Source organism: Poeciliopsis prolifica, unplaced genomic scaffold (genome assembly GCF_027474105.1).
Source record: "Poeciliopsis prolifica strain line A6 unplaced genomic scaffold, Auburn_PproV2 SCAFFOLD008, whole genome shotgun sequence".
In the NCBI taxonomy this organism is placed as follows: domain Eukaryota; kingdom Metazoa; phylum Chordata; class Actinopteri; order Cyprinodontiformes; family Poeciliidae; genus Poeciliopsis; species Poeciliopsis prolifica.
The window spans coordinates 10,288,597-10,309,942 of NW_026562383.1; the positions used below are offsets into that span (position 1 = coordinate 10,288,597).

Here is a 21,346-nt window from a genome sequence, read left to right on the forward strand (position 1 = left end):
ACGTTTCCACAGTAAACTGTAATTTTGGGGTTGTGGAGATGCTGGTTTAACTCCGTTTCACGCCACTTGGATGCTAACTCATACAAAAAAAAAAAATGCCCTAAGTACATATTTTTATAAAATATAACTCAAAAATTGAGTTATATCACAAGATATAACTAATTTTTTTTTGTTAATGAAACAAAATATATTCCACTGAGTGACATAACTCATTTTTTGTTAATCTAATCAACAAAATTGAGGGTCTAATTTAAGAAATGTTATTAAACACAATCAACTCTTTTACCATATTTATATTTATTTTTGACTCTGATAATCTCGTTTTTTCACGTCAAGAAACGAGATTCTCAGTGACCAAACTTCTGGGGCTGTGCGCCTGCGCGCCTCACTCTTGACCCCGGACTCTCTAACTCGCTGCAACTGCCAACAAGCCGCATGCGCGTCCATGTGTAAGGACCGCGCGTCACCGTTCCTGCGGAACTCGGGAGGCTGTTCTCGGACTCCGAAAGCTGGACTCCTACCTAGAAAATAATGAACAACAAATTTGATGCGTGAGTGCAGGTTTTGATTAAATATGTGCGTTACGGCGGCATGTCGGTCGCTTTCAGACACTAACCGAGGGTTGAAAAGTTACTATGGGCGACGTTGAATTAAATAAGAGGTGTGTCAGCTTTCTGGCGTGTTTGTATATTCTTTGAATTAGTTTTTTTTTAAAGTCATCTGAGAGTCAGGTCCTCTAATATGAAAAGTGTATATTTCCGAATAAAGCAATAATGTAAAATCGAAGGGGTACTCAAGGCTGGTCAGTAGTTAGCTATAGCTTAGCATGCTGAAAGCCAGGTAGGCCCTCAATCCTCGGTGTTGTAGTAGTTGAGAAGTGAAAGACGGTGCGCGGACAAGGGGAGAAAGACAGACTGACGTCCGCAATGTACTAGCATCCCGTTTGACAGAAAGAGAGTTGCATTCAATGCACCGATCTCATTTATAGAGGAGGATATGCGCTAATGTTTTTCAATTAAACATGATCTCTTTTAAGATTACGAAGGGAAATAAGTTTATCAGACCCGGCTAGCTAAAATAACCTGCAGCGGATCTTCACGCCACGAGGTCATCATAGTTAACATTTAAGTTTTGGGGTATGTGTTACATTTTCAGCCGTCCGTCTGTTAAAAACAAAAATGGACTTTGCCATAACTCAAACACCGCTAATAATTAAAGCCTCAATTATAATCATAGACTTTATTAAAATCATGTTTGCCTTTGCTGTCAATTTAGAGCCAACTCCGCATTTATCTTGGTCTTCATGTTTCCATCTAATCCAGGCTGAAAGACGATGACAGTGGAGATCACGAGCAGGATCAAGGCTCACCGAAAGACAGTGAAAAGGAAAAACCCGAAGAAGACGACAAGGAGCAAATTATTATAAAGAAAAAAGTAAGGCAAAACGTACAACGATCTTTCTTGCACAAATATAAGGAAACCACAGACCCTGATGGCAATACCAAGTTTTCTTGAGGTTTGACTTCAGGATTAAGATTTTCTTTTACTTCTAATGATAATGTTTTGAAGGAAAAAAAAGTGCTTTGGGTTCTTTAATCAAGCTGATTGTGAAAATGAATGCAAATTAAATATGACCATTTGCATGCAAAGTTGTGTTTGATTTTATTAAACTAAAAACTGCTGTCTTAGTGTAATAAAATTAAGCTGTTGATTTTGATTAAAGTAAAAAAATGTGGAGGTTAAAGGTAATTTTCATTATTTTACCTGCTGATAAAGGTCATTGTAACCAAAGGGTTTTGTTTTTGAGTGATTTATCCCTTCCATGCAGTCATGTAGTAATTGCTCTAAATAAACTGATTTCTTGTTGTGGTAGATGGTGGTGCCAGGACCAGGAGAGCATCCCCTTCAGTACAACTACACATTCTGGTACTCGAGGCGTACTCCAGGGAGACCAGCCAGCACTCAGAGCTACGAACAGAACATCAAGCAGATTGGCAGCTTTGCCTCGGTCGGTTATTTATCAACTCCGCTGCATATATGATCTCTGCATGCTAGATTTGTTGCCCCTTTTCTTCTTTTATTTATGTAAACTCCTTTGCTATTCTCAAGGTGGAACAGTTTTGGCGCTTTTATAGCCACATGATCCGGCCTGGTGATCTCACAGGCCACAGTGACTTTCACCTGTTTAAGGAAGGCATAAAGCCCATGTGGGAGGTGAGGATTTGGAGATCCCTAAGTTTTTATGATCTCAAATTTTTCTGCTTGGTCCATTTGGAACATAATTTTCAATCTTGCTTTGGGATCATTCCTCATCTATAGGATGACGCCAATAAGATGGGTGGGAAGTGGATCATTCGCCTCAGGAAAGGCCTGGCGTCTCGATGTTGGGAGAACCTGATCCTGGCCATGCTGGGAGAGCAGTTCATGGTCGGAGAGGAGATCTGTGGCGCTGTTGTGTCAGTACGCTTTCAGGTGAATCCAGTAGCATACAAACATTATGAATGTATTGACTGCTGATTTCAGTACTCAGGCCTGTTTGTTTTTAATCAGGAGGACATTATATCCATCTGGAACAAGACGGCAAGCGACCAAGCAACAACGGCCCGCATTAGAGACACGTTACGCCGAGTCCTCAACCTGCCTCCCAACACCATCATGGAGTACAAGACTCATACAGACAGCATTAAGTATGTATGTCTCCTCATTTTATTATTATTTTCCTTCAACCTTTCTGTTTCCTAATCATTTTAATAATTTGCATGCTTCGTAACCTGTTTTTAGTAGGGAACCATATGAATAAAAAAAATCTACAACTTGTCACCTTTAATTTATGTATTATAACTTGCATAATATACTCTTATGACAACCACAAACTTCAATGTATTTTTATTGAAATTTTAAATGATCATTCCTCAAATAAATCACCTTTACTTAATTTTTTACACAAATTTACCTGTGTGTAATTTAATCTGAGGTCAGAAAACATTATTGATCTAGCAGCATCTTCAAGACCGAGGAGCACAGCACACAGGTTCAGGTATGGTGTTGGGGAAAATTGAAAGCAGGAATAGGTTAGAAAGCAGTTTCCCAAGCTTTCAAACATCTCACTGTTCAATCAAATCATTTGAAAATAGAGTATGGCACAACTTAACTTTCTAATCATAGACGCAGCCTAGAGGTCCATGGTAACTTGGAGGAGCTGCAGAGATCGCCAGCTCAGGTATGGAATGTGTGGATTGGTCAGCTGGAAAACCCAACAGGGTGCTCTGATCAGATGAGACTAAATTAGACCTTTTTTTTTTTCTTTCTTTCTTTCTTGCAAAATGCTGCTTGGTGGAAGGTCAACACTGCACAACAAGACTGGGAGTGGGAGCTGTATGGGTGTTTTTCCTTCAGCGCAAACAGGGCAGCTGGTTAGAGTTGGTGTTAGATACAGAGCAATACTAGAAAGAAAGTTTGTTAGAGGCAAAGTTGTCAGTCTGACGTGCGAAGCTGGTAGTGACTCAACGTTCACTCAGCAAGCAAAAGCGACCTATGTCCGACTTTTTCATGGATGTCAGAACAACGCAAAAAATCCGGTTTGCCCCATGTCCATATGTGGTACTAAATCTGATGTGTAGTTTTCAAAAATGTCTGCAGTGTGACCAGTCAAGCAGCATTTTGTCAAACTTTTACATCATCGATGCAAGACAAGCATCATAATCATTCAGCAGAAGAAGCTAAACGCGGTAAATTCTAATGATAAAATTGTGAAAGAAGTCAGACTACACATCCAGATAGACTTCTCTGCAGAAGTTGCAGTCACTGCTACACAAACAGCTTTGACTATTAGTTGGCTGTCTTTTTACTTGGCGACATTTGGTTTATGCACATGAGGGACACTTTTGGGTCATAAACTGTTCACACAGAAGTCTGACTGTGACCACATCATTCAGCAATATAAACAATCACCAAAACAAAGAATGGATTTGAGCATTAACACCTAACGTGAGAACGTAACCGATTTGGTGTGATATATCCAGACATTTACTTATGCATACATTTGCAGTACCGTGAAATTAAAATTGGTAACACCTGCAATTAAAATTTAAAACCTTAGCATTGTTTTTCTCCTTTTTACACTCTAGTATGCTTTGGTCTGCCACATAAATGCATTGAGGTTTGTGGATCTTCTGAGACATAAGTCATTTTAGTTAAGTTGCAGAAAAATGTCTTAAGTTTTTCATAATAAATATTGTGTTGTCCTGTTTTAAATAGACTATCATTTGACAAGATTCACATTTTATAGTGAGATCAGATTATGAAACTATATTCAAAAAAGCCGTGGGATGAAGAAGCAATTAAACGTCTGCAGCATATGGGAGAAAACTGCCTGTAATGGATGCCATACACTCTGTTGCCATGTTGCTAATGTTCTCTATGCTGAACCCACTCAACTTGCTTGGCAACAGGAGTCTTTCCTGCTCTTCTTGCTAGATTTTCAGCTTGCTTATCTGTCTTATGCACAACATTCATTTTCATTTCATTTCTCCTTACAGTAATGTTGGAAGATTTTTTTTCCTGAAACTGCCTCATAATTTGAGCCGTTAGGGGATGAGAACCATAAAGACTTCATAATCGTGTTGCTTTAACTCAGTTTCAATCAAATTCAGCTAAAACACCCGAACCAGACAATAGTTTTTCTTAGTATTCTCATGTGTACTGTATTTTTCCTCTGGATTCCTGCCTCTTGCTTCTTGATTTTGAATTTCCTTTGACTTACAACATCTTAGAAAACATCTGGATGCTTTATGGGGAATGTTTGCTTAGATATTTACACCCTGAGAGTGATTAGAGAAAATGTTTCAGTTCTTTTCTGAGTCCAACATCACATTTAAAATCCTCAAATGATTCCGGCTTTTATGGATGACAGTTTCCCCAAAGAAACCAAATCATAAACAACCTGTCAAAGAAGTGGAAATTTACATTTTTTTATTTTTTTACTGCTGTTTGAGTAACCTTAAAAGTAAACCTTTATATTTTATTGTGAATGATGAAGCACTGGATGCTCCTCTCTTCACAGAGCCTGGGAAGACTTCCATGGTCTGGTGAATGCTAGTGGCGGACGTTAGCCCCTCACACGGAGATACTCTGGGAAGAGTAAGAGCTGCTTCTGGTTTGGTTAATGAGAATTGAAAAGGGTCCTTCCCGATTCATTTTAACATCCTCCTTCCGTGTCCGTCTGGTTCGTGCAGGTTTGTGTGTTTACGTGGCGTGTTGAGGGGTGGACGAGTCCAGGGCTGGATACCTCTGCGTGGATCGGCACTGTGCAACATGAGGACAGAGGAAATATCCACAGGAACAGAGGGCCTGAAGACCATTCCCTGTTTTTGTCCAGTTTTAATGTTTGAAAGGAAAGACATGCCAGCGGTCGGCAAAGCGAAGAGAAATAATCAGTCAACCGGAGAAGAACGAAGCCTTCATTATTCTTGTTTACAAGTTTTAACATGTTAACTTGCCAGCAGAGGGAGGCTGTGTGACTGGTGTCTGCTTATCTGTCTGTTTGCTGCCAAAGTGTGCTGGACAAAATACAACAAAACTTGTTTGATGTAGAAATGAATGTCATTTATTGTTGAACAGAAACTGTAGACACAAGTCTGCTGAGGAGTTTTAGTGGGACTCAAACAGGCCAACAGGTGGACAATGTTTTATTACAGTGATGTATTTTAAATGCCATTCCTGTCATTAGAACACAATCACATCATTTTTGTGTACAACACATTCGTGTATACTTTATGAATCTATCATTTCACTCTCTGACATGGACCTTTTACTCTGAACAGAGACGGGCCGTCCTGTGGTGAGCAGAATGTTGTATCGGAGCTTTCTTTAAGGTTGACTACTGGCTGCCTAAATCACAGTGCCTGGCCTCGAGCTGAGAGCTGTCCCATCAGGTCAAGGTATACGACGTCTTCAACTGGTTCATAGAAAGGACTTTACTTAAACATCCAATATCCATCACCTTTTACAGTTTATCAACAAATTACATGAAACTTTAGCCAGGATCAGGGTTTGTTATAGATTTCATCCTGGACAACAATTTTTTTTCTGTTTTTCTTTTTAAGTTTGAGGAAGTCTAATTCTGCCCAATATGTTGTGGCAAATGATGGAAGAGAAACATTGTTGGAGATGTGCACCTGATGGATTCTAGCAATAAAAGTTAAATATGCATCTGCTGCTAAGGCTGGCTCAGTTTTTTTCTGCACTATTGAAAGCTGGAACAAAACAGTAGCTGTAGAAGAAGAATCCAGTGTTTTCTTCCTGCCTTTGTCTTTTCCATCAGAGGAGCTTGGCTGTCCAAATAGCTGGTGACTTACATAAGGTGTCTTTCTTATTTTTTGGTTTTCAGCTCATCTCAAAGAACATGTGGTTCTGAAAAGACAGTAACAGTTTGTAAATTGACTTCAGCTTTTTCTTAGCTTAAGACATTAGACTACATTAGGTCTTTAGGGCAAATGTTATATACACAAATTTTAAAAAATGTACAGCATGATCTAAGTGTTTTCAAAAAAGAAGCTATTCCTGCTGTTGCAAAATATATTATAGAAATGCTACGATTTGTTTTAATATATAGTTGAACAAAAATTAGAGTAAACTGGCAAATTGATCATTGTTTTTAAAAATAAGTTTTCAAAACCTCAGTGACCAAGACAGGCCTGAATTTGATTAAATCTGCCATCTCGAGTTTCATGATCTTACCTGGCACATGGTCACAGATATTGCATACTCAGAAAAATATGACGGGATGATCTTTGAAACTATGAAGACAAGTTTGGAATCCAATCAGCTACACTAAGTTTAATACTTGCCAGTAAGAACGTAGCTGCCAGAAGCAGGAGTTTCGTATGTGGCTCCAAGCTCTGCGGCACTGCAGAAAAAAGAATACGCCCACCAAAGTTAGGAAACTGATTCTGATTCAGAAAAATGTTCAGTGTCCATCTCAAAGAAACTCAGTCACCAAACAGGTGAGAAATGTCTGGGAAGAAACCGATCCAATCAGGATGTAAGTTGTCCTTGCATTGTTTACACTTACAGCTTCTGTCTTTGGAGCTATAATGGCCTTTTTTCTATTCAGTCAAGTAACCACCCTCTACTTTTATTTTGCTGGGATTTTATGTGATAGACCCACATAAAGAGAACATATATGTGAATGAAACTGGCATCAGAGAGCTAACAAACATGTAAAAGATTTCTTAATTTCTAGAGACCAAACGCAAAATTCTATTATGCGGGAAAACTGACACTGTAGATCGCCCTGAACGCATCATCCCCCATTTGAAAACCGGGCCTAATTTTGCTTCTACTTCAACATTATGCACAACCCCATATATGGTTTACTTCTATAAAACTTTAACCCATATAAACACTGGCAAAGCACTGCATTGTGCCACCACAAAATATCGTCATTCGCTGGAACAGACCATGAAATAAAAGATCTCTCACCTCATCACAGGTATGATTTTTATCACAAATGGGTTAAAACTCACCCTCCAAGCCAAAATATTCATGATCCGTGTTACATTCATTGCTGAAGCCAGGCCACTTCTTCCATATTGTACCTATTTGCTCTCCAATGTTGGAAACAATCTGTGAATTATTTAAAAAAATAATTATTAAAATAGAGTGTGGTATTCATGCCCAGAGAACCTCCTTGTGCTACACTCACCAATTCAATGTCTTATGAGGATTTTATGCAATTAATATTCATGTGGGAGGAAATCTTACAAAAAAAAATTCAAAAAGTGAAACGGTCATAAGTAAAGTTTGCAACAATAAGCTATTTGGGGGAATAAAGTGCACTGTTGTGAGACCAAGTATGTTCTTTCTGGCCTACATGAAAAATGCTACATGATGGAAAACAGATACTGCTCATCTGTGAACACGCCATACACACTATGAAACATGGTGGTGGCAGCATGATGCTGTCAGAATGGTTTCCTTCAATACAGTTGGTCAAAGCTAATGGGAAGATGAATGGAGCTAAATACGAGGCAGTCTTACAGATTATTTCACTGGAAATGTTTTTTGTCATAATTGAAATGATTTGGAAGTGGCAATATTATCAAAATTATATAATTATTGACTCTGAAGCAGCTTCTATATCTTGTTGAAAAAGTATGTTAGTTTTGTCTTATTTCAAGTGTGCTAAGATATTTACATTAGAAAACAGACCAAAAAGTAATTGGTAAACTGTTGTGTTTTTGCATCCGATTTTATCTAAGGAAGCCCATCAGTGCCTCTTTAAGTCATTTGAAGGCTTTAAATGATTGCATTATTTGGCCCAGGAGCCTTTCTTCTCTAAAAATGATCAGAAGTAGACCTGTCACAATACCAAATTCTGCGGAGCGATTAATTGTCTCAAAAATTATTGCAATAAACGATGATATTGTTTGAAGACCTTTTCACACTGATTTAATGGAAATTATGTAATAATGCATGCCAAATATAAATACACTTTATTTTCAAAAGATCACTTAACACTGGAACAGATTAAACAACCATATACACCAGTAATATTTAGCTAAATAAAATAATTTAGCAAAATAAACTAGTCTGGCTGCCCTTAGTCTAATAATGATTCAGTTTCTCTTCCTACATGTTGTTCAGTCACCGGGTTCGTGGTGAGGAGGAGGATCTGTGCCTCTATCAGATTATGGAAAAGAATATTTTTTTTATACACTAGTTAGAGTGTAGCGTAGAAACTGACACATATCTCTTCCCTCCTGATGTGTTGATCAAAAATCGACTGCCTGAATTCACATCACATGATTTATGACTATGTCATAAACAGATTTCCCCTTACACCGCAGCAGCCTTGATTTTATATATATATATATATATATATATATATATATATATATATATATATATTATATATATATATATATATATATATATATATATATATATATATATATATATAAAGAGAGAGAGATATTAATTAATTATGTGGAAGAACCCGGAGCAACAGAGAGAACCTGAAACAACCAACCAACCCAAGAAAATGATTGTTGATTTCAGGAGGAACAGGATTAGATCAAAGCTTGTTTCCATCATGGCAGAAGAAGTTGAGGAAAATAAAGACCTCTGTGTTTTCTGGACTGGAGACACTGTTTATAAATGGGGAGCTCACACTTTTTGAGACCAAGATATACTTTTTCTCTCACCAACCGGCTGAGATCTACCTCAAGACACAAAGACATAAAAATTGTAAATTAAACCCTATTTACTCATTTTCTATATGAAAATCAGAAATGTCATTACGGGAGAAACAAATGTCCCCAGCTGGGGAGGTTTCCTTCACTGTTGTGGGAGGGTTGAAATTCAAATAAAAAATAAACTCAAAATGATTCACTTTCCAACAAATAAAGAAGGCCACAGATAAAATATAATGCAAAGAAATAATTCAAAACAATACAGAAAATAAACAAAGAAGTAAAAAATAAACAAAAGTAAAAAAATAATAATAATGGGACTGCAGTCTCTTCATGAATATGCTCTCCAAATATTGACATCTTTAAAATCAAAGTTGAGACTTCCAACTTCACTATCTCTTCTTCATAACAAACTTCATCAACTGGAGACATTTGATGTTCGGGAAGATTAGCCAAATCATTCTCTAGGACAGACCTTTCTTCATTGATATTCTCGTGAAATGCAGAAATTGAGCAGTCTGGCTCAACTGTCTCATTTTTTACAGTCATCTTCCCCAGCCGGGGAAGGATCTGGCGGGGGAAGCAAACCTCCCCATCCGGGGAGGTTTGCTTCTCAGTCCGGGAAGGATCAAACAGAAACGAATCAAACATATCATAATACGTCATTATTAAAAATAAACTAAAAATTATTCAGTTTCTGAGACATAAAGAAGAAAACAAATCAAATATAAAATAGAGAAATAATTAAAAACACATCCACTGAAAGCAAACAAAGGAATGAAAAATAATATAAAAAATAATAATAATAATAATGGGAACGGTTTCTCTTCATGAGTACTCTGTAAAATCAAAGTTGAGGCTTCAAAATCCACTATCTCCTCTTCATAAAAAACTTCATCAACTGGTGATATTTGTTGTTCTGGATGATTATCCAAATCCTTCTGTAGGGCAGAGCCTTCTTCATTAATATTTTTGTGAATAGAAATTGTCTCATTTTGACTGTCATCTTCCCCAGCCGGGGAAGGATCGACAAGATCTTTCCCCGGCTGGGGAAGGATCTGGCTGGGGAAGCAAACCTCCCCAGCCGGGGAGGTTTGCTTCTCAGAAGGGGACAAATCCAGAAAAAAAGCATAGAACATATCATTATTGAAGAAGCAAACCTCCCCAGCCGGGGAGGTTTGCTTCTCAGTCCGGGGACGATCAAACAAAAACGAATCAAACTTATCATAATGGGGCATTGCTGAGAAGGAAACCTCCCCAGCCGGGAAGGTTTCCTTCTCAGCCAGGGAAGGATTAAAAAGAAAAGCATCAAACTGGTCATATTCAGAGAAGCAAACCTCCCCAGCCGGGGAGGTTTGCTTCTCTGTAGGGGAAGTACTCAAAAGAAAATCGTCAAAATGATCAAAACCAGAAGAGGTGCTCTGGTCCTTCGAGCTACCTCTTTTACCTTCACTAGGTGGAAAGAGCTTGTCAGAAAGTTTCCTGATCCCTGTAGTCATGAAATAATCAACAGTGAAAGCAAGGGGGACACCGACAGCGAGTAAAACATCTGCCATCGTAAAAATCCTTGCAATGAAACTGTGCTGATGTGTGAAGAGCAGGTTGGATATGGACTGATTCTTTGAAACACAGTCATTCATGACCTCAGACGTTCTTTGATCTAGATCCGCATGTCATAGATGAGGTCATAGCTACAATGAGCTCATTGAAGTTCCGGGTGAATGTCTTGCTTCAGCTTGTTGCTATGGAAATGATCAGTTTAGTTCTGCATGACCCAAACTATTAACCCTTTTCAACAGCGTCACTTAATCATTCGAGGCGCCATGGTGGACGTCGGAAGTGAGGAATGAGAGTATTGAACTGAGCGACTGAAATGGATTTCCAAAGTTTTTTGGAGTTGGCGTGTTTTTTCTTTATTTAAAATATATATATATATATATGAAAATATATATATTTTATTATATATTTTTTTAATAAGCAGGACTGCAAACATTTCTTCTGGTGGTGAGCATTTTACTGACAGAACAAAATTATTCCTGAAATAAAAATGGGTTTATAATTTTTATAATTCATGTACTGTACAGGGAGCGCGCAAAAATCAGACCTCTTGTTACATTGAGCTAGTGGTCTGTATTTTGAGTGTATAATGAGCCCAACAGCCAATTATTATTTAAGAAGAACCAAATTCACCGTGAGGGCAGAAAAACAGAAAGATTAAACAATCACTTAAACTTTACATTTGGAGTACTTTCAATAGGAACAATAACATCAGAAACATTATAAACACTGTAAAACGCCAAGTCCTACGAAGCATTTTTGTGTAGTTTTGAGTATAAATATCTTAGTACCCTTGAAATTAGACTAAACTAATTTACAAGTTGCTTTTCAACAAGATGTTTAAAATAAAAATCCTTAAATATTGATTAAAAAGTCCTACTTCCATCCCCCAACGTCACTTGCTAATTGTGTTATTGAAAGAGTTTTGGTCGTTCCTTTAGTTAAAATAAAAGTTTAAGATTTTGGGCCTGCAGAGAAACGTTTTTGTTAGTTTTTTTCTTTATATTAGCCTAATGTTTTGCAGATATCCCTCTTCACTTTTTCAGAGCACACCTACTGATCTTAAGAGTCTTACTTTAGGACAAGTTTATGGGTACACTGATTTATAGGTGCCAGTATTCTTAATTTTGGGAGATCATGTGAAGCTGATCTTATTTACCTCAGCACAGGTCTAAAATAACCACCATCCTTTTTTGAGGTTTGACTGATAGGCTGGGCCACCAGGTCGTGTCGTTCATGTTTGCGGCTTAACAGTAATCACCCCATTTTTGTGACTTTCTTGCTATATTTTCCAACATTTCAGAAAAATAAATAAATAAATAAATTGTATTTTTGCTTAGTTTTTTAGTGCAAACATTTTAGTTCACTTCAAATAATACCAAACTAAAAAAATAACTTTCCAGTAAGATATAAAAGCTTGTTTAGAGTCAATAATTTCTAATGAAGCGACAAAATGTGAAAAAGTTCAACAGGTATGAATGCTTTTGCAAGGCATTGTAAATAAATAAGAGTACCTGAAATTGTTGGTCGGAGAAGCAGCGGAAGGGGCAACAGGGGCCCTGAATTTGGATTCTGGAGGCTAATTGTGGGCCGCAGACCTCCAGGAGAGGGGTAAACATGCTCCACCTGACCACACAATCAGGCAACACACAGCAATAAGCAACCTGGCAGAAACACGGTGCAGTACTTCACACGGTGGCACGGCCTGCCCTGATGCTTGAGTAACCAAATTTTCAGCTGTCGTGATTCTGCAGCACAAAAACCATTGTCTGCTCAGGGCCAGAAGATTAGCGAAATCATTCTCTAGGACAGACCTTTCTTCATTGATATTCTCGTGAAATGCAGAAATTGAGCAGTCTGGCTCAACTGTCTCATTTTTACAGTCATCTTCCCCAGCCGGGGAAGGATCTGGCGGGGGAAGCAAACCTCCCCATCCGGGGAGGTTTGCTTCTCAGTCCGGGGAAGATCAAACAGAAACGAATCAAACATATCATAATACATCGTTATTAAAAATAAACTAAAAATTATTCAGTTTCTGAGACATAAAGAAGAAAACAAATCAAATATAAAATAGAGAAATAATTAAAAACACATCCACTGAACGCAAACAAAGGAATGAAAAATAATATAAAAAAAATAATAATAATAATGGGAACGGTTTCTCTTCATGAGTACTCTGTAAAATCAAAGTTGGGGCTTCAAAATCCACTATCTCCTCTTCATAAAAAACGTCATCAACTGGTGATATTTGTTGTTCTGGATGATTATCCAAATCCTTCTGTAGGGCAGAGCCTTCTTCATTAATATTTTTGTGAATAGAAATTGTCTCATTTTGACTGTCATCTTCCCCAGCCGGGGAAGGATCGACAAATCTTTCCCCGGCTGGGGAAGGATCTGGCTGGGGAAGCAAACCTCCCCAGCCGGGGAGGTTTGCTTCTCAGAAGGGGACAAATCCAGAAAAAAAGCATAGAACATATCATTATCGAAGAAGCAAACCTCCCCAGCGGGGAGGTTTGCTTCTCAGTCCGGGGACGATCAAACAAAAACGAATCAAACTCATCATAATGGGGCATTGCTGAGAAGGAAACCTCCCCCCGGGAAGGTTTCCTTCTCAGCCGGGGAAGGATTAAAAAGAAAAGCATCAAACTGGTCATATTCAGAGAAGCAAACCTCCCCAGCCGGGGAGGTTTGCTTCTCTGTAGGGAAGTACTCAAAAGAAAATCGTCAAAATGATCAAATCCAGAAGAGGTGCTCTGGTCCTTCGAGCTACCTCTTTTACCTTCACTAGGTGGAAAGAGCTTGTCAGAAAGTTTCCTGATCCCTGTAGTCATGAAATAATCAACAGTGAAAGCAAGGGGGACACCGACAGCGAGTAAAACATCTGCCATCGTAAAAATCCTTGCAATGAAACTGTGCTGATGTGTGAAGAGCAGGTTGGATATGGACTGATTCTTTGAAACACAGTCATTCATAACCTCAGACGTTCTTTGATCTAGATCCGCATGTCATAGATGAGGTCATAGCTACAATGAGCTCATTGAAGTTCCGGGTGAATGTCTTGCTTCAGCTTGTTGCTATGGAAATGATCAGTTTAGTTCTGCATGACCCAAACTATTAACCCTTTTCAACAGCGTCACTTAATCATTCGAGGCGCCATGGTGGACGTCGGAAGTGAGGAATGAGAGTATTGAACTGAGCGACTGAAATGGATTTCCAAAGTTTTTTGGAGTTGGCGTGTTTTTCTATATTTAAAATATATATATATATGAAAATATATATATTTTATTATATATTTTTTTAATAAGCAGGACTGCAAACATTTCTTCTGGTGGTGAGCATTTTACTGACAGAACAAAATTATTCCTGAAATAAAAATGGGTTTATAATTTTTATAGTTCATGTACTGTACAGGGATCGCGTAAAAATCAGACTTCTTGTTACATTGAGCTTGTGGTCTGTATTTTGAGTGTATAATGAGCCTGACAGCCAATTATTAATTAAGAAGAACCAAATTCACCGTGAGGGCAGAAAAACAGAAAGATTAAACAATCACTTAAACTTTACATTTGGAGTACTTTCAATAGGAACAATAACATCAGAAACATTATAAACACTGTAAAACGCCAAGTCCTACGAAGCATTTTTGTGTAGTTTTTAGTATAAATATCTTAGTACCCTTGAAATTAGACTAAACTAATTTACAAGTTGCTTTTCAACAAGATGTTTAAAGTAAAAATCCTTAAATATTGATTAAAAAGTCCTACTTCCATCCCCCAACGTCACTTGATAATTGTGTTATCGAAAGAGTTTTGGTCGTTCCTTTAGTTAAAATAAAAGTTTAAGATTTTGGACCTGCAGAGAAACGTTTTTTTAGTTTTTTTTTTATATTAGCCTAATGTTTTGCAGATATCCCTCTTCACTTTTTCAGAGCACACCTACTGATCTTAAGAGTCTTACTTTAGGACAAGTTTATGGGTACACTGATTTATAGGTGCCAGTATTCTTAATTTTGGGAGATCATGTGAAGCTGATCTTATTTACCTCAGCACAGGTCTAAAAATAACCACCATCCTTTTTTGAGGTTTTACTGATAGGCTGGGCCACCAGGTCGTGTCGTTCATGTTTGGGGCTTAACAGTAATGACCCAATTTTTGTGACTTTCTTGCTATATTTTCCAACATTTCAGACAAAAAAAATAAATAAAAAAATTGTATTTTTGCTTAGTTTTTTAGTGCAAACATTTTAGTTCACTTCAAATAATACCAAACTAAAAAAAACAACTTTCCAGTAAGATATAAAAGCTTGTTTAGAGTCAATAATTTCTAATGAAGCGACAAAATGTGAAAAAGTTCAACAGGTATGAATGCTTTTGCAAGGCATTGTAAATAAATAAGAGTACCTGATATTGTTGGTCAGAGAAGCAGCGGAAGGGGCAACAGGGGCCCTGAATTTGGATTCTGGAGGCTAATTGTGGGCCGCAGACCTCCAGGAGAGGGGTAAACATGCTCCACCTGACCACACAATCAGGCAACACACAGCAATAAGCAACCTGGCAGAAACACGGTGCAGTACTTCACACGGTGGCACGGCCTGCCCTGATGCTTGGGTAACCAAATTTTCAGCTGTCGTGATTCTGCAGCACAAAAACCATTGTCTGCTCAGGGCCAGAAGATTAGCCAAATCATTCTCTAGGACAGACCTTTCTTCATTGATATTCTCGTGAAATGCAGAAATTGAGCAGTCTGGCTCAACTGTCTCATTTTTACAGTCATCTTCCCCAGCCGGGGAAGGATCTGGTGGGGGAAGCAAACCTCCCCATCCGGGGAGGTTTGCTTCTCAGTCCGGGGAGGATCAAACAGAAACGAATCAAACATATCATAATACGTCGTTATTAAAAATAAACTAAAAATTATTCAGTTTCTGAGACATAAAGAAGAAAACAAATCAAATATAAAATAGAGAAATAATTAAAAACACATCCACTGAAAGCAAACAAAGGAATGAAAAATAATATAAAAAATAATAATAATAATAATGGGAACGGTTTCTCTTCATGAGTACTCTGTAAAATCAAAGTTGGGGCTTCAAAATCCACTATCTCCTCTTCATAAAAAACGTCATCAACTGGTGATATTTGTTGTTCTGGATGATTATCCAAATCCTTCTGTAGGGCAGAGCCTTCTTCATTAATATTTTTGTGAATAGAAATTGTCTCATTTTGACTGTCATCTTCCCAGCCGGGGAAGGATCGACAAGATCTTTCCCCGGCTGGGGAAGGATCTGGCTGGGGAAGCAAACCTCCCCAGCCGGGGAGGTTTGCTTCTCAGAAGGGGACAAATCCAGAAAAAAAGCATAGAACATATCATTATCGAAGAAGCAAACCTCCCCAGCCGGGGAGGTTTGCTTCTCAGTCCGGGGACGATCAAACAAAAACGAATCAAACTCATCATAATGGGGCATTGCTGAGAAGGAAACCTCCCCAGCCGGGAAGGTTTCCTTCTCAGCCGGGGAAGGATTAAAAAGAAAAGCATCAAACTGGTCATATTCAGAGAAGCAAACCTCCCCAGCCGGGAGGTTTGCTTCTCTGTACTGGAAGTACTCAAAAGAAAATCGTCAAAATGATCAAATCCAGAAGAGGTGCTCTGGTCCTTCGAGCTACCTCTTTTACCTTCACTAGGTGGAAAGAGCTTGTCAGAAAGTTTCCTGATCCCTGTAGTCATAAAATAATCAACAGTGAAAGCAAGGGGGACACCGACAGCGAGTAAAACATCTGCCATCGTAAAAATCCTTGCAATGAAACTGTGCTGATGTGTGAAGAGCAGGTTGGATATGGACTGATTCTTTGAAACACAGTCATTCATGACCTCAGACGTTCTTTGATCTAGATCCGCATGTCATAGATGAGGTCATAGCTACAATGAGCTCATTGAAGTTACGGGTGAATGTCTTGCTTCAGCTTGTTGCTATGGAAATGATCAGTTTAGTTCTGCATGACCCAAACTATTAACCCTTTTCAACAGCGTCACTTAATCATTCGAGGCGCCATGGTGGACGTCGGAAGTGAGGAATGAGAGTATTGAACTGAGCGACTGAAATGGATTTCCAAAGTTTTTTGGAGTTGGCGTGTTTTTCTTTATTTAAAATATATATATATATGAAATATATATATTTTATTATATATTTTTTTAATACGCAGGACTGCAAACATTTCTTCTGGTGGTGAGCATTTTACTGACAGAACAAAATTATTCCTGAAATAAAAATGGGTTTATAATTTTTATAATTCATGTACTGTACAGGGAGCGCGCAAAAATCAGACCTCTTGTTACATTGAGCTAGTGGTCTGTATTTTGAGTGTATAATGAGCCTGACAGCCAATTATTAATTAAGAAGAACCAAATTCACCGTGAGGGCAGAAAACAGAAAGATTAAACAATCACTTAAACTTTACATTTGGAGTACTTTCAATAGGAACAATAACATCAGAAACATTATAAACACTGTAAAACGCCAAGTCCTACGAAGCATTTTTGTGTAGTTTTGAGTATAAATATCTTAGTACCCTTGAAATTAGACTAAACTAATTTACAAGTTGCTTTTCAACAAGATGTTTAAAGTAAAAATCCTTAAATATTGATTAAAAAGTCCTACTTCCATCCCCCAACGTCACTTGATAATTGTGTTATCGAAAGAGTTTTGGTCGTTCCTTTAGTTAAAATAAAAGTTTAAGATTTGGGCCTGCAGAGAAACGTTTTTGTTAGTTTTTTTTTATATTAGCCTAATGTTTTGCAGATATCCCTCTTCACTTTTCAGAGCACACCTACTGATCTTAAGAGTCTTACTTTAGGGTACATTTAGGACAATGCCAGTATTCTTAATTTTGGGAGATCATGTGAAACACGGTGCAGTACTTCACACGGTGGCACGGCCTGCCCTGATGCTTGGGTAACCAAATTTTCAGCTGTCGTGATTCTGCAGCACAAAAACCATTGTCTGCTCAGGGCCAGAAGGGCTCAAACTGGGGCACGATTTATTCCCGCACGACTGACAGAATATTTATTTCAAGTCAGTTTCTGGTCACTGGAACCTCTGCCAGGTCAGTCCTAATTAAACTCAACGTTGAAGAGTGCAGATTCACGTAAAGGCAATCCAGAATGCCTCGGGGTTAGATTTAGGCCATAGGAAGTATTTTGGGGCGACTCTTCCCATCACTGAGAGCCCGGAGCATCTCTGTCAGTGTATTTCCATGCAGGCAGCTGCTTTGTGAACTCTTCCAGGTTTAGACTGCAGCTGGGTGGCGTGGAACATTAAAGACTCGTATTGCTATTTACAGAAAGGCCTGAGAATCTAAAGTGGCTCAGTCTGGACAGAGGATGGAGTGACATGGAAAAATGTCCATGTGATAAGCTGTTCAGTTGCTCAGTCTGATACAGTATGGTTTTATTTATACTTAACAAATCCAATTTCCAAGAAAGGTTCTGATGAACAACATCAAAATGGTCCTTTTAATATTTTATTTGATCTTAGATCTCAACTGTTGTACAATCAGACTGAACTTGGTCCAGGTTTTCTATGTACCGTGTATTTTTTTTATAGTTACCAGTTTAGTGTCTATTTGCATTTAATAAGCAGAGTGTAGTTTGTCGCTTAGCTAAAAGAAATGTGGCCCTTTGAACTTAAAAATATTTTCCAGGTGGTTCTGTATGTTATAAAGTGCCTTGTATTGTGCTCTGTAATTTTGATACTCTTACCTGTTCATGGCTTATTCTTTCTCATTTGTTGCATGTACAAAGAGTGGCTCAACAATGACACAAATATTTACCTGGATATTATTATTATCACCCATCAATTTTAAAGTTGGTGCTATTGATGACAGAAAATGTTAAAATCAGTCTGCTCTTGAACATGCTGGACGCTACCGAACGCTGTTTGGTTTATTTTCAAAAATTATTTTGACTTAGACCTACTCTCCCCTACCTGTAGGTCTTGTTATTATGTACTTCAGCCTCATAAATTCAAAAGATACTTACTGTAAATTCTTGAATCATATCACTCATACAATCAACACCAATACAAATACAAGAACAGCAGCGACCACAATGCAAAAAATGCATAAAAGTGTTAAAAAAAAAACCCACAGTAGGTTTGCATATCACCAACATTTCAACAGTTCTGTCAAATGAAAGCGAAAGAGAAAACTTAATGGTAAAAAGTTGTAAAATAAAATATACGACAAATTTGTTCCTGTGAAGGCAAATGTTATAGATCAATGTTTATCATGACTGACCTCTGGCATACAGTGCCAATGAGATGTTTCTTAGGTGAATATGCCCTCATCTCCATCAGGCAGCAGCCCAAGCAGCAGGCATCCACCCTGAGGGGCCTTTCAAAGTAAAAGACCTGCTGCCCCTGATAGTCAAACCCCTGCAGGGAGCAGGCCCGAGCCGGGCCACAGAAATGGAGGCACATACAAGAGCTCTCTGACAGAAGAACAAGGAAAAAGGAGAATACATTAAAATGCGCAACATTTGACTCTACACTTAATATTTTCAATTTGACCACAGCTGAAACCAGTGAGTACCCTCCACAGCCACAAACATCTGTGACTTGCTACTTCCAGTGGTGATGCTGTAAATCTTTCTGGAAACACACTGTGGACCTGCAATGAAAGAGCAAGAGTCACACTTTGACCCAACAAAACACACAAATACACAAAAGCATAGCAAGGGTGCAAGGGGAAAAAAGTATGCCTTCTTTTGGTTTTACATGTCAGGAAATAACAAAAATAACTTGTTCTTAACCTGGTTTTAAACGTTGTTAAGCCAAAATGTACAAAAACAATGTACAGACCACACCAACATTTTATCATTAGTTAAAAAAAACACTTTTATGTGAAACTGTAAAGCCACTCCATGATTAGCTTTGATGTTTTGCTGTATACTAATGATGTATTTAAAAAAAGAACGAAAACAGGGACCTGATAAAGTGTTAAAATGGTTATTTCACCATGACATCACTCACCCCGTATGTCGGGCCTTGCAGTGACATGTATCTGCCTGACTGTCTCTAACACAGACAAAAACTGCAGTCCTGCTTCATCATTAAGGTCCTGCTCCACCTCCTCGGGCGTCTTCGGTGGTGGTGGCTGCATGCACGTTTCCCGTATCCCACCATGAGGCCTGAGATCTGAACTGTGTTTTTTAGATTCCACCTCAGGAAGCACTTGGCGGGACTCGGTGTCTTCCACTTGAGTCTGGCACTCACAGGAAGGCCCGCATCGATTCTTGAAAGCCCTGAAGATGCCCTGGATGTGCTTCTCTCGCTCAAGTGGACCAAAAGGAGGAGGCTGACAGGTCACTGCTGACATGATGTGCACCTGAACATTTCACACACAGCAGGTGTTTAATGTCTGCCCATCTCACACATGTAGGAAATGTGTATAAAAATATTTCCACAGCATAGAAAAGCAAATGTTTTTGTAGACGTTGTTATGTTAAGTTCTGTCAGACAAGACAGAGGGCTTGGTTTGAGCTTTGACTGGGTCATTTTAATAAAATAATTAACATTAATATAAACCATTCTATTGCAAATCTGGTTGTGTATTTAAAGTAGCAGGAAAGTAAACTCAATAACCACAGTCTCAAGGGTTTTGCAGCCTCTAATAGTTTTCTCTTTCAGGGTTATTACATTCATTTATCTTCTCATCACCAGCTTCCTTGACCCTTCAGAAGAGTAGCCTTCCTACAGCATCATGCTGCCACCACCATGTTTATTTGGAGATGATGTGTTCAGTGTTAGTTTCCCACTGCACATACATTGAAGTCTGTTGTTTGCAACAAAAAACATGTGAGTTTGAATGCAAAGTTCTGTCAGAAAAATAATCTCTAAACATCGGACCTTTTAAATTCCTATCCTGCAATAAAAATACGAAGACAACAAATTATTTATTATAGAAAGCCTCACCTTATTCAACATGGCTACATGTTGCAGAAGATTTAGAAACTCTCTTTTCTGACTCAGCGTTTCTCACACGTCTGCTCCCTGGTAGCAATATAAACATCAGTCTTGCCATAGAAGCCAGACTGTGGCTCTTTCTGTATTCACATCACACACTAGCACTCTTCTCTTACTCTGCGGCTCATGGAAAACCCAAATTAAAGTCTTGCTTAACGGTATACTCAACACGTAATGTGATCCCCAACAACGTCACAAAGTTAAACATTGTAATCCTCTTCTAGTTCTATATATCAAGAGTAACAGTAAGAAAAACATCTAATTTGTTCTTACCTGTACCGGTCACCCTTCATGCATCTAGTCAGCTAACTATGAGCTGGAAGCAACCAGGCAAACGTTAAATTTCAGGAGGAGTTCAGCGCCCACCTCATGACCACCTGTGTGTGACTATTTATGTAGCCAATGCCTTGCTTTGTGTGTGTGGATCTCTGGACGTCTCACGCCAACTTAGTCTCCCTGCCGGCTTTCGTTTCCATCTCAACCAGCCGGATCCAGCTTTTGTTGCTCTAGAAAAGCGCCACTCAGCCATGAAATTGAAGTCCGGCTCCCAGAGTTGGGTGGACGGTGCAGTGAGATTGTGT

At 38.5% G+C, this 21,346-nt stretch overlaps 2 protein-coding genes across 5 annotated transcripts; one reads left to right on the plus strand and one right to left on the minus strand.

Moving 5' to 3' along the window:
• The first annotated feature begins 402 nt into the window (after positions 1–402).
• On the plus strand, positions 403–6,210 carry eif4e2 (eukaryotic translation initiation factor 4E family member 2). 3 transcript variants are annotated; one of them, XM_055033422.1, is made up of 9 exons: positions 403–551; positions 1,323–1,434; positions 1,874–2,008; positions 2,110–2,214; positions 2,320–2,472; positions 2,551–2,687; positions 3,166–3,220; positions 5,063–5,139; positions 5,235–6,210. In XM_055033422.1, the coding sequence occupies exons 1-8, from the start codon at positions 532–534 to the stop codon at positions 5,096–5,098; spliced, it is 753 nt and encodes a 250-aa protein (XP_054889397.1). In that variant the 5' UTR covers positions 403–531; the 3' UTR covers positions 5,099–5,139; positions 5,235–6,210. The 3 variants fall into 3 exon arrangements, with proteins under 3 accessions (XP_054889397.1, XP_054889399.1, XP_054889398.1); XM_055033424.1 differs by lacking the exon at positions 3,166–3,220 and having other exon boundaries at positions 2,551–2,691; XM_055033423.1 differs by lacking the exon at positions 3,166–3,220.
• On the minus strand, positions 6,204–21,277 carry LOC129362084 (phospholipid scramblase family member 5). 2 transcript variants are annotated; one of them, XM_055033421.1, is made up of 8 exons: positions 21,039–21,277; positions 19,773–20,127; positions 19,333–19,410; positions 19,039–19,231; positions 12,266–12,377; positions 7,527–7,626; positions 6,849–6,907; positions 6,204–6,411 (listed from the first exon to the last, which is right to left on the minus strand). In XM_055033421.1, the coding sequence occupies exons 2-8, from the start codon at positions 20,116–20,118 to the stop codon at positions 6,385–6,387; spliced, it is 915 nt and encodes a 304-aa protein (XP_054889396.1). In that variant the 5' UTR covers positions 20,119–20,127; positions 21,039–21,277; the 3' UTR covers positions 6,204–6,384. The 2 variants fall into 2 exon arrangements, with proteins under 2 accessions (XP_054889396.1, XP_054889395.1); XM_055033420.1 differs by lacking the exon at positions 12,266–12,377 and adding an exon at positions 15,151–15,262.
• Positions 21,278–21,346: the final 69 nt, after the last annotated feature.

What these genes read in the sequence shown, in the direction of transcription:
- LOC129362084 (XM_055033421.1), bottom strand. Translation starts at nt 20,118, where the DNA reads ATGTCAGCAGTGACCTGTCAGCCTCCTCCTTTTGGTCCACTTGAGCGA. An exon ending in TGCAAGGCCCGACATACGGG is followed by an intron (nt 19,411 to 19,772) that starts GTGAGTGATGTC and finishes CTTTCATTGCAG; the next exon opens with GTCCACAGTGTGTTTCCAGA. An exon ending in TGGCAGCTACGTTCTTACTG is followed by an intron (nt 6,412 to 6,848) that starts GCAAGTATTAAA and finishes CTGTCTTTTCAG; the next exon opens with AACCACATGTTCTTTGAGAT.
- eif4e2 (XM_055033422.1), top strand. Translation starts at nt 532, where the DNA reads ATGAACAACAAATTTGATGC. An exon ending in ATGAACAACAAATTTGATGC is followed by an intron (nt 552 to 1,322) that starts GTGAGTGCAGGT and finishes CATCTAATCCAG; the next exon opens with GCTGAAAGACGATGACAGTG. An exon ending in AAATTATTATAAAGAAAAAA is followed by an intron (nt 1,435 to 1,873) that starts GTAAGGCAAAAC and finishes TTGTTGTGGTAG; the next exon opens with ATGGTGGTGCCAGGACCAGG.